Source organism: Corylus avellana, chromosome 6 (genome assembly GCF_965113065.1).
Source record: "Corylus avellana chromosome 6, dhCorAvel1.hap1.2, whole genome shotgun sequence".
NCBI classification, from domain to species: Eukaryota; Viridiplantae; Streptophyta; class Magnoliopsida; order Fagales; family Betulaceae; genus Corylus; species Corylus avellana.
The window spans coordinates 4,815,548-4,828,217 of record NC_142495.1 but is presented as its reverse complement, the minus strand read 5'-3'; the positions used below and the strand labels follow the sequence as shown (position 1 = coordinate 4,828,217).

At 33.7% G+C, this 12,670-nt stretch overlaps 1 protein-coding gene across 2 annotated transcripts; it reads left to right on the top strand.

Annotated features, from left to right (window-relative positions):
• Positions 1–280: 280 nt before the first annotated feature.
• Positions 281–6,293, top strand: LOC132187734 (putative membrane-associated kinase regulator 6). Of its 2 annotated transcripts, XM_059602151.2 has the most exons (3): positions 281–552; positions 5,314–5,971; positions 6,060–6,293. In XM_059602151.2, the coding sequence occupies exons 1-3, from the start codon at positions 550–552 to the stop codon at positions 6,065–6,067; spliced, it is 669 nt and encodes a 222-aa protein (XP_059458134.1). In that variant the 5' UTR covers positions 281–549; the 3' UTR covers positions 6,068–6,293. The 2 variants fall into 2 exon arrangements, with proteins under 2 accessions (XP_059458134.1, XP_059458135.1); XM_059602152.2 differs by lacking the exon at positions 281–552 and having other exon boundaries at positions 5,134–5,971.
• The last annotated feature ends 6,377 nt before the right edge of the window (positions 6,294–12,670 follow it).

Genomic DNA, 12,670 nt, shown 5'->3' with positions numbered 1-12,670 from the left:
GCTGGAATCAGATGGGTTTCCTGAAAAACTTGCACGACATTGTTTGGATGTATATGGAAATAAGGTGGATGAGACTTGAGAGTGTAGGCAGACGTGTGGAGGTTGGACGAGAGGCGGGTATGCGTGCATTTTGCAAGAGAAATTCCGAAAGAAGGGAATAGGAAAAGTGATAGTTTCATGGTGGAGTGCTGCAAAAGATTCCAGAGGGGATGCGAGCAAGCTTTGATATGTTGGAAGGTGAAGTTTTGATGGAGAGGCTTGGAGATGGAGTCGAGTCGAGTCTGTCGAGACCTGGGTTCGTCCCTTTAGTGTGTCTTCTCTGCCATTTTCTCGCATATATTTATGAGAAATTTCCTCTTCGTTTCGATCATTCACAACCAACAAAACCCAAAACCCAAAACCCTACTCTTCAAAACCCTCTTGCAAAACCTATAAACCCTTCAATCGTCAAACCCATCTTGTTCCCAAACCAGGACAATCATTAGCCTCAATGTGTCTGCAATGCATTGAAGAAAACGTGGGAAAAAGAAATGAATTTACTTTTGTTTTATGGTAATCTTTATTTAAAAATTAGGCCTCAAATTTTCTTTTTTCAGTGATCGTTTGTGCTGCTTTTGATTAATGCTTCTTTGCTTGCTATAAAAATTTTCACGGGCTTGTTAATGGGCACTGTTTGATTGCCAAGCAAATGTGGGAAAAGAAAATGATTAAAAGTCGAAATTTTTTGTACTTTTTAACCATTAAGAACCTTAGCAAATAGCAATCGAAGACATCCTGTCAAGCTAGCCTAATAATTAGAATTGGGTTGGTTAGTTGATTTTCCACTTTTGCTATTAAAGACTGAGCAACATGGATAGAATTTGTACTCATAGACTTTCCTACTTCTCCTCTGCAGCCAAGTAAAGCGTCGCTGTAGAACTTGTCTCTTTCAAGGTTTTCTTCTGTATTATTGTTCAAATTCAATATTGCTATAATTGTTGTTAAATATGCTATGGACATCCCTTTTGTTTGGACTTGTCAGGTGCGTCTAATTTGGTGAGCAAGTTGGTACTTGTTGACAAAATGGTTTCATAAAAATCCTCCTTAGTATATGACAGCAGGTACTTTGTGTTCGGCTGATTCTTCATGTAGTTTATTATAAACCGTCTAGATTGTGAACTTGGTGGTAAATGTGCAGATAAAACACATGCCCATCATGGTTGTTGATGTTTGTTAACTAATGTTAAGCATAATTTTTATACATCCATAAATTGGAAATCTCATAGCAGTAATTCAAAATAACTTTAGGTATAATTTTAATCTGAAAATTTTGGTCAGTGGATAATGTGGTTTACTTTTCTATCCTGTTATTCGAAATTTTAGGACTTTGTTATTGGTATTTGTGTCTTAGTGATTGGAGCATGTGTCTGTTGGGGGCGTGATTGTCTTGGCCTCATGTTCTTGTGACTGGTGATTTTATTGCAATTCTCTTTCGGCTACAATTAGGTAAGCTCCTATAGTTGATGGTGAGAAAGTATACCATTTGGGTGTGGGGCTTTGGGAAGATGGTATTCTTGGGGCTCTGCTCTTCATTCTACTCAAGTAAATGCCCATTGATCTTTCAAAGGTTCTTCGTAACATATTTATATACACAAAAGTTGTTACCTTTTGTCTTCTATATGGTACCGATTGATTTTGTCCTTCACCTATTATTTTCTTTTTTATACTTATTATTTTGTTTTGGTAGGAGCACTTAATGCACCTAGCATATCCCTTAAATCTGATGCAACAGTTGTCAACTCTGATTCCACTAATCTGTTTTTCTTCCTGCTATGTTTTGGTGATTATGGTGTTCGAAGGTTTGATCATGCAACTAGTTTGATGCTTGATCCACCAAGCTTTTGTATATGCTTTTGGCAAATGACACTCCTATGTTTAAAACTAATCTGGAGACAGACTAGAGTTGTCCAAACTAAAGAATCTTTTTTTTTTTTTTTTTGGTTTTACTTTCTGTATTTGAACTTGCTTTCTGAAGTGTTGTTCATGGAATCTGTGGTACATTCATCAGTTCCATAATTTCATAACAATGATCTTTATTTCCTGTCTTCACATATTATCAACTCCAGAATATATGTCCACTTTCTAAAACTAGAAGTTCTTAAATTTCTCGTATTACTCTCATCTATTCCTAAAAGCAAACAAGACTCTTAGCATTTGTGCCACTTCAAATATAAAGGAAATGACATCTTAGAAGGATCATTATGTTTTACTCCTTTCTTAATATCTGTATAATTTCAAACAAGACATCTAGCTTGATTGGGAGGGAGTACCAGATTAGATAGTTGCCCTACAATCTCTCAGCGCTGACAACAATTATTTTGTATAAAAGAATGTTTTACCTTGCAAGTGTTTCTGCTTTTACGAAAGTGTGGACTCTTTTTGCCGCAACATTGTGCTTTCACGCACACATGGTCTGCATCTGGTCGCTTTAATGCTGGGGTGGAGGTGAAAATTTGGTTTTTAGTCAGTTTCCATTTCTAATCACCTGGATGATACCTCTGAAACATCACAGCATACACATATCTGATCAGCTAGGGACCCCTGTCTGCCAATTTGCCTCTTCCTTTTATGATAAATAAATAGTTTGGGGACTTATTGGTAGAGTACTGGATGAAAAGAACAACACTTGCTGTTCTCCTAACCAAGGAATCTTTGAACCCACAAATTTTCAGTACTATTAATGCATGTGAAAGCTGGATTTATATGTACTTGTCTTTTAGCATTGTAACCATATTTTATGTATGCATATGTGAATATGCCTAATCAATAATAGGACTTATCTTTTAGCATTAGAAGATGTTATTTAGCAATAAAATGATATTTTACCACTGTGATGTGGATCAAACTTACTAGCCTTTGGAAATATACTATATATTTATCATCTATAATATATTAGAAAGTATGCAACGATCCATGCTATGCCTCATATATTCTGATGTTATGTCTTTGTTTAAACCATATCCCAGACTTTATTTCATTTTCATGTTTGCAGCTTCTGTTCAAACACACAGTCATCGCAAATAGTTTTATCCTTGCTGTACATGATTTCTTCCCAAGCACCTTCATTGTTGCATAAAATTTTTGTTATGCAACTTCAATGGGTACTGGGAAAAATTTTGCTGAACTGATTAATTTGAATTGTGTATGATACAAAAATATTTGTTTTTCTTTTTTGTTATTCTTTTGGCAGAGAAGACAACCAAAGTTTTCTAAGCATGAAACACCAAATCTAAACTTATGAAGTGTCATGATTATTGTAGGTCTGTTGCTTACTTTATTAATACCTAAGTGTTTCTTATGATGATTGTTAATGTTTATTGAGACTTTACATTACACTTGCATTTTCAATTTTTCTAGCATTTGAGATTTAATGATACTTTAGTGGTGAAAAGGTCCAATTTATGTGCTATTAGGCTAAACTATATAACTATAGCTTGGATATGGTTATTTAAAGACTTATGAGCATATTGATTAAAATACTTATACAAAAATTGTAGGTCAAAATGTGATTTTGGTCCCTGAACTATGTAATTAAATTGCAATTTTGTCTCTGAACTATCAATTGTATTAATTGAGCGCCTAATGTTTCGAAAATGCTTTAATGTTACTCTTCCACTCTCTTGCTATTAGCCTATTACCATGAAAATGGCAATTATTGATGTGGTAGACTTTTTTTGTTTTGTTTTAACATGTTCTTGTATTATTGACATGACATGTTAAGCCACAGCAAGACTCACAAAATCAGAGAGAAGAGTCATGTGACACACTGTTCGCTTGGGGCTGCTGGTGACATGGCATCTTCTCTGACTTTGTGAGCCCTATTGTTTCCTAACATGTCTTGTTAACAATACGAAGACAGGTGGGAAAAAAAAAGTTGCTACATTAGCATTCACATTATAAGGTCAAGGCAAGACAAAGGTAACATTGCATTTTCAAAACTTCAAGGATGAAGTTGGAATCTAGCATATAGTTTAATGGCCAAAATCGTAATTTGACAAAAAAAAAATGTTCTAAAAATTTGAGATGACCTCTAGAACACCATCTAGAAAATCTTTGTAAGAGAAATGAAGTTCTCTGTTTTTGTATTGTACTGCCTTACCACAAACGTTGATGAAGGCTTTGTATATATAAACAAGCCTGTAACTGTAGATGAGTATGAAATACAAATTTGTGTTTGAAACATAATAGATAAGATGAAATACAGTTTCCTCAACTATCCTTATCTGCATCTTTAGACTTTGAACTCTTCCTGTTATCTTAGCTTAGAGTTGTAGTTGCTGCAGTGTTTGGGTATTTGTGAATTTGGTTTGAAGTTTTGCCTTACCACAAACGTTGGTGAAAGCTTTGTATTTATAAATAAGTCTGTTACTGTAGATGAGTATGACATACAAATAAGAATTACCTTTTTTACATGTGTTGCCTTATCTCCGCACTACTTTTTTTTGCAAATCAACCATTAGATTTGTGGGACCCACATGAGGTGTACATATAGCTGATCTCAACACAAATTTGTGTTTCAAAAATAATATATCAGATAACACACGGTTTCTTTAACTATCCTTATCTACATGACTTTGAACTCTTCCTGTTATCATGGCTTAGAGTTGTAGTTGCTGCAGTGTTTGAGTCCTTGTGAATTTGGTTTGAAGTGTTGGCTTTAGATAATTACCTGCCAATCTTTTTTTTTTTTTCTATTCTAAAAGGGTTGGCCGGGGAGACCAATTACCTGCCAATCTTAAAAGCACCTCTTGAATACCCACTTTAAAATCAAATATTTTTAACATCAAGAAGAAAAAGGACTCTTATAGTTTCCTGCTTGGTTTGGTACGTGAGGAAGTTGGAATGTCAAAGCATACTACTAATGTAAAGTTGTTGCAGGTCAACTATTTTATCTTCTTTTTTGTTTCTATGTTAGAGCAAAGTTAATTTTAAAAGGCAAAACTTATATATATATATATATATATATATATATATATATATATATATATATATATGAATGGATTTCAATAATGATGAATGATATTCTACTTGAATTAAATATAACTAAGTGATAAATAAAATAATGACACATTAATAGATAGGGAACAATGAGAAACTAGTTTGTTTATTTATTCTTGTTCCATCTGTCTGCTGCTTGGCATTTGGTAGCATAGACAATGTGTGCACTTGTGGTCACCAGGGTCGTGTGGTCACTCTTAAGATACCAGTCATGTGATCTTGTCCCTCTAGGAGTATATAAGGTCTTCTTCATTCTTTATCCTTGTGCATATACAGTTGCTAAAGACCATGGAAGCCTCACAGCCTTTAGCGACTGAAAGTTTTTCATACAGTTGGTTGTCAAACGTAAGACCCACCTTGGATGGACTTGACAGGCCATTTAGAGCATCACTTGATAGTTCTCATGCAGCCACCTCGAAAGAATTGGACTACAAGATGATAAAGTCGAGGAGATGCTCTGAAGAATCCCAGGACTTTGATTTCAAAATTCCCACATCCCAATCTCCTCCTCTTGCTCATGCTGATGAGCTTTTTTTCAATGGAGTCATTAAACCTGCATCTGTCAACCCATCTAGGATAGTGGTGTCCAATGACTCTAATAACAATCCTGTCATGCCTTCCTCTTCATCCTCTTCCAGAATTGCTATTCAAGTGGTTCAAGATCATAACAGTCATTTTCTGAGAAGATGGAAAAAACCATTAGAGCGAATCTTGCTGAAGTGTTTTGGATGTTTTAGACCTTTATGCCATAAAATAAAGGGCTCAAGAAAATGTACTAGAGTTGATGATATTGATAGGAGAGTATCGGAAGTTAAGAGCTGGAGCAAGTCACCACAAGCATCTCCACAACCAAGTATGGTTTGTTCAACAGGTGATTGCCGTGATAGGGAGAGCTCAATTTATGAGGCGGTTCTTCATTGCAAAAGATCAATAGGTTTGTTGATTCTTTCTTTTTGATTTTTTGGCCTCCTCAGAAAAACAACTTTATATCCCTGATCTTCTTCTACCTTTTTTATTTTCAGAAAAATGATGTCTTTTGCATAGAAAGAGAGAAAGAGAAGGAGGTGAGCAAGGAGGTGAGAGCTTCTAGAAGTACATACATGGTAGGAGATCAAGCACAACCTGTTCTTTGTCCTATTTCACTGGCCTCTTTCTTCTGGTTATTTTGTGTAAATTTTTGTCTTGTGAAGCAAGACAAGCTTGACAGACACATAGCTGTGCTTACAAAACAATATGAAAATCGGATGTTGTTTGTGTCCTTCATCTTGTGAGGATAAAGTTAAAAAATTGCATATTATTTGTTCTCTTCATCCTGTTAAAATAAGACCATTTCAATTTCCCTCTTGCTATATGTGTTTGTGTTGCATGCCCATGCGTGTTTTTGTGTTTATGTGTTGGGCTATTTGTTATATAATGTGGTTCCCAAGGTGCATCCATGAGTCAGGAACCTCAGGCATCTGGTTGTAGGGGATATACAGTAATGGTTTGGATTCATATGCTCTGCAGACCAAAAAAAAAAAAAAGTGTAGAGGAAAAAGAAGAGAACTTTACAAACATGACAGGGGCATGAAAGAGGGAGATGTTTTCTACCTCTTTGCTGAGAGAGAGCCGGCTTTAATTTGTGGCTTATAGGGTCAACCAAGGGCCCCCCAATGTTCTTGTTTTTCCTTTTGTTTTCTTGTGTCATAATTTGCGTGATACCCGATAGGGTTAAGTCCTACACTGAGTACTGAGTAGGTTACTTTTCTTTTTTCCTTTTTTATTTTATTTTATTATTTTTATTATTGCGCCGGTTACTTACTTGGTAAAATTGAACTATTTAAATGATTTTAAAGAGTTTTACTTGTAACTTAACATATTATTTTTAAGTAATAGCGCAAATGTAGTTAGTGCTTTTAATGAAAAATGGTATTAGAGCAATTTAGTAACACTGTATGCCACTCGAGTATTGAAGCGTTATGTGAGCCTTGATAAGAACTACTTAAATCTTTTTTGGTAGTTCGAGGTTGCTTCAATTTTTAGTCGACTTATGAAACATTTTGTACTTTTTTAGGCAGCTTTTGAGAACTAAACCCTCAACAGAGCCTCTCATGTCATTAAAAAGTTGCATACCTCCTAAACTTACCTCTAACAATTACTCATATTTATAGGGATCATCATTGTTCTTCTTACAATGATCACCAAAAGCACCCCACATAAATTAAAACGTATTAATGCACTTTAATATTAGTGACGTACGGTCCAGGCTGTGTAGTGACACCAAAAATCCTTGCCTCTTGATGTGCTGCAATGTTTAAAATTACCATGTGCCTTTTGGCAAGTTAAGGATGCTGTACCATTGCTTGTTGGGAATAATGGGAGTAGTTGAGATGGCGTAGCGAGACAATTATCATATGTTTTCTCGCATCCTATAATGATTTGATTAGCTGTTTAATAGGTTCACTCAACCCATCAAGGTTTATAGTTTGGGCATACAACTTAGCCCAAATTATCGGATGAATACTCGGTATATCATAATTTCTTGCGAATTTGCTAGATTATTGCAAATAATTGAGCAGAAAATGTAAAACCACGATGTTGAGTTTGAAAATAAGTAGTACTCCCCCAAATTATCCTTAAACAACACTACCTTAGAAATTATACTCTAAAATGGTCATGTTTTTTGTTGTTCTTCTTCTTCTTTCACTCTAGCAAATTGTATTTAGAAATTGTGCATCTTTTTTTCTGGATAAGGAGATCGAGATTGTGCATCTGTTTCAGATAAACATCTCACTACTACCACTGCTTCACAATTCGAAGAGAAAGACACTAGACACTTGTTCTTATAATTATTATTATTATTTTGTGTGTCTTTATATATATATATATATATATATAGAGAAATAAACAAGACAGGGAGGAGACATGGACAAGATATGCTAGGAGAAATGCCACAGTGGATACTATCACCTTTGACATTTGTGTTTCAAATTCCTGTCAATTTTGTTTTCCTTGTTGGAAGTATATATTTGATCATGAAGAACCACCAAAACTGAATGTCACTGCCTCTGCTTTGTTTTTCTGTTGTTGCTAGCTAGCTTGAAATTTAGCATCCATGGAGCTAGGGGACCAACCCTGCTTTGTTTTTCTATTGTAGCTACACATTTAGCATCGATAGAGGGGACCAACCCCTCGTATTTCCTTCTTGTCTTCGCTACAATTCATTCTGTTCCTTTCATTGAGCTTCAAATTGCAAAATGATTGTAATAACTGTTATTATAAATTAAAAAAATGTGAAATAAACAAGTCATATATATACTCTAATATTAAGACTATTATGTTCTACATTTTCCATTTATAATAAATAATACTCCTTTTTTTGTTTTTTTTTTCTAATGAAATGACCATTTTAAGTACTAAACGAACTCTTAGCGTGTTCAGGCTTCGAGCCTGTTCGGAATTGTGTTTGAGAGGCTTAAAAGTGTTTTTAACACTCAAAAAGTCCGTTTGAAAAAAAAAATACTCGTTTGGTAAAAAAATTAAAAGCGCTTTTAAGGGTCCAAAAAACCTAATAGCCTGTTTGAGATTGTGTTTGAGAAATTAAGTTTTTAAGTCAAAAAGAGTTTTTGAACAAAAGTTTCATTTTAGGTTTTTTCAAAAGTTCTTTTTGACAATTTTTATGATTTTTGGACTCTTAAAAACGCTTTTAATTTTTTTACCAAACAAGTATTTTTTTCTTCAAACTAACTTTTTAAGTGTGAAAAACACTTTTAAATCTCTCAAACGCAATCCCAAATAGAACCTAAACATTGTCAAAACACACTTTTGACAAAAGCTTAAAAATAAAACTTTTACTCAAAATCTTTTTTTGACTTAAAAATTATGTTTCTTAAACGCAATCCCAAACAGATTCTTTAGCAATCTCTAATTATAGTGCACGCAAATTTAGCTTAGGGTCAAAATTTAATTTCAAATTTTACATAAAAAATAATAATAATAATAATTAAATTTAAACTGTTAGAATATATATATATATATATATATATATATAAACCAAATGATGGAGTAAAAGTCCGACAAAGAAGACATCCCAAACAACAAGCAAGATGGTAGACAATTTGGGTTGCATGAGGCTAAAAACATTGCAATGTGTTGCATGTCCCCACGTGTCGGCCTCTCGTCACCACAGGTAGAACAGGAATCTTTTACTTGTGGTGCCGGATTGTACTACGAATCATTCAAACTTAACTCAATTTCCGGACTATATTTAATATATATGATAAGGTCATGTTGACGTAACACATGATATAATTCTTTTATATTATTATTATTATACTATTTCAATAACCTTTAGATTATATTATATCATGGCTGGCAATTTTGACACGACCTGTGAACCTGACACGAACACGACACAAAAAAAAAAAACAGATATTGGGTTTTGCCTTATCGGGTTTAGGTCTTAATCAGGTCTACCCATTTAAGACCTTGTTAATTCGTGTTTGGCGAGTCTACTCGACGGGTCTGGCGGGTCGACCCGCCAGACACGGTTATTGTTCGGGTCTGGCAGGTACCTGTTAGACACGGTTACTATTCGGGTCTAGCAAGTACCCGTTAGACCCGGTTATTGTCCGGCTCTGACGAGTACCCACCAGACCCGATTTTTTTTTTTTTTTTTTTTAAAAAAAAGGGTAAAAAAATGAACATATTTGTAGTGTTTCATAATTCATATCTTTAATTACATGGGATGGATCATGGAACCTTCGAGACTTCAAGTAGACAAGTATTTTGTAATGAATTATGAATTTAATGTTGATGTAGTTTTGAGTTTTGTGTTTTTTATTATTATTATTTTGTTTTTGTTAGCTTTTTTTTATTATCTTTTTCTTTATTGCTATGATGGAAATGTTGACACATTTTATCCCTCAATCTAATTCATATTTTGATCATTTTGAAATATAAATTTTAGTTTTGTCCCTACTTAGACTTTGTACTTTATGAGGTATTGATGAGGGCCAAGTGGCTTACTAGTAACCAAGCGTCCAAGCCAACCCCTCAAGTAGGTCCGACTTAATAGATTTTGAGGCCTAAGACAACAAATTTAGGTAGAGCCTTTGTTATATTTAAATATTTAATTAAATGATTTTAATTTAAAAACATTATTCTTGCTTTTTGTCCTTAATTTTTTTTTTTCCAAATGATTTGCAAAATTCATCTCTGTTATGAGATATTTAATTTCAACATATTACATATATCATATTTTGTGTTGAAATATACATAGTTCTTTTTTAGTGAAATGTAATTTGAGCAAAATTAAATTTCTTTATACTAAAAATTATTTTAATAAATGAACTTAGTCAATATGCTTGCTTATTTTAAGTTTAGGTGAAATCATGAGTTTAGTAATTTCTTTTGGAGTACAATTACAGTCACTTTCCATTTTTTTTTGTTGTTTTTTGTTTTTTCTTATCATTTATAAAAGCCTTTAATATCTTGGAACTCAATTTTTTGCATTGACAGTGTATCGATGTATTATTATTACAATTTTGAAATTTATTTTTATTTTTATTTTATTTTATAGTTTAGGTTTTTAACAGGTTGGGTCGGGTCTACCCCGATTATTTTTAACGGGTAAACGGGTCAGGTCGGGTTACCCGACTATTTTCGTCTCATAATTGTGTCATGTCCGATTACCCGTTTAACTAAACGGGTTGTGTCTGTGTATAGGCTAATCGTGTAATGGGTACCCGCAGGTCGTAATCGGGTCGTATCATGTACCCATTTTGCCACCCCTTTATACCATGATCTCTTCTCTTCACATTCATCATGCTTATATTATGTTTAAATAATTATAAATAATAAATTAGAAAAAAAAAATAATAATAATTATAAATAATAATCTAGCTACCTCGTCTAAAAATATAGGTTATGTATATTTTAAAATCCTACTATAAGCATATGATTTTTTTATTGAGAAATGATAATATATATATATATATATATATATATATATATATATATTTCATCCAATCTTCACCCATTTTCGTATGAGTTTAACTTCAATGCGGACTTTTGCATCCCCCGATAAGAGATTGGCACATAGTAAAAATGCACAAAATTATCTTACAACCTAAAATACTAGATTTTTTCTTATTTCTTCTTCTCTCCAATTTTTTTCATTCCTGCCGACGGCTCCTCTCCCATTTTTTCTTCTTTCTTCTTCTTCCTTCTGCTGAAATGCTGGCCTTGACCTACGGCTGGGTCACGGCAGGGGCTTGAGGGTGATTCCTTTAGGGTGATAAAATCCCTAAAGGAACCTTCCCTTCTAGAATTTAGTTTTGAATAAAATAAAAAATAAAAAAAATAAGGCATTACAATCGAATTTTGAGGTATTAGAATCGATTTTTTAGGTTGGTTTTGCGTTTTTCGGTGAGTCTGTTGGGTTCAACAGCCAGGGGTATTTTTTATTTATTTTTTTATTTTTTTATTTTTTTATTTTTTTTCACTTTGATTTGCTGTGTTTGTTCTTATTTTGATTTACTACAATTTTCTTAAATGAATGAGGTGTCACAAGGTGATTAGATGTTGCAAAACACCACTTTTGCAATCATCCGCATGGTAGGGGCTCTAGTAGAAAATAATGTGTAACATAATTTTATTTTATTGGATAGTAAATAATTAATAATGTATTTTTCATTTTTATTTTTTTGACATATCTATACCAGGGAAGAGGGAGGTGGATTCGAACTAGTGACCTCCGCTTCATTAGGTGTGATCTACAGCCGATTGAACTATCTCTTAGGAACAATAATTAATAATGTATAGTTGACATGAAGTTTGACAAAAAGAATCAAAAGCGCAACTCTGGCCTGTGTCGGGATTTGTATTGTGTCAATGTGTGACTGAAAAAATAAATTGACAAAGAGTTGGGCCAAAAGCAAAATATCATATAAATCCAAATCACATAAATATGTATGTTTATACATGCATGTGCAGGAATGGACTATGGAGCAAGAGGGCAGGAGCCCCCCCTCCACCCACAAACAAAAATGTTAATTAAAAAAAAATTGGCATATTTTCACTTTATTAATGTTATCCTCCTTCAAACAAAATTTCAATGCATGTCGATCTCCTTCAAACAAAATTGGTATGTCTTAGAGATAATGAGGGCAAGGCTATTGCAGCAAGGAGCTTCATGCGTAAAGGATGTTTAGACCCAACTACTGCTGAGGCGATGGTCATAGTCCATGCAGCCCAATTTTGCAACAACATGGAAGTAAGCAAAGTAATTCTAGAAGGCAATGCACATATAAATATCATGGCGCTATGCAACGAGAAACAGAATGGAAGTAGGTATGGTCAACTTATAGAGGATGCTAATTAAATTGATTTTGAATTCTCTATCCAATTGGAAACCTAACCATGTACAACGGAATATAAATGGTGTAGCCCATTTATTAGCAAAATTAGCTACTAGAAGTGTCATAGATTACATTTGGAGGAATGAGATACCTGACTGTATCTGTGATATTGTTCGTACAGAGCAAATTATTTCATATTGATTTTGATTAATGAAGAAATGAATCAAATGATATTATTGTCAAAAAAAAAAAAAATGGTATGTCTGCCTTCTGGATAACCTCCAAAAAAAAAA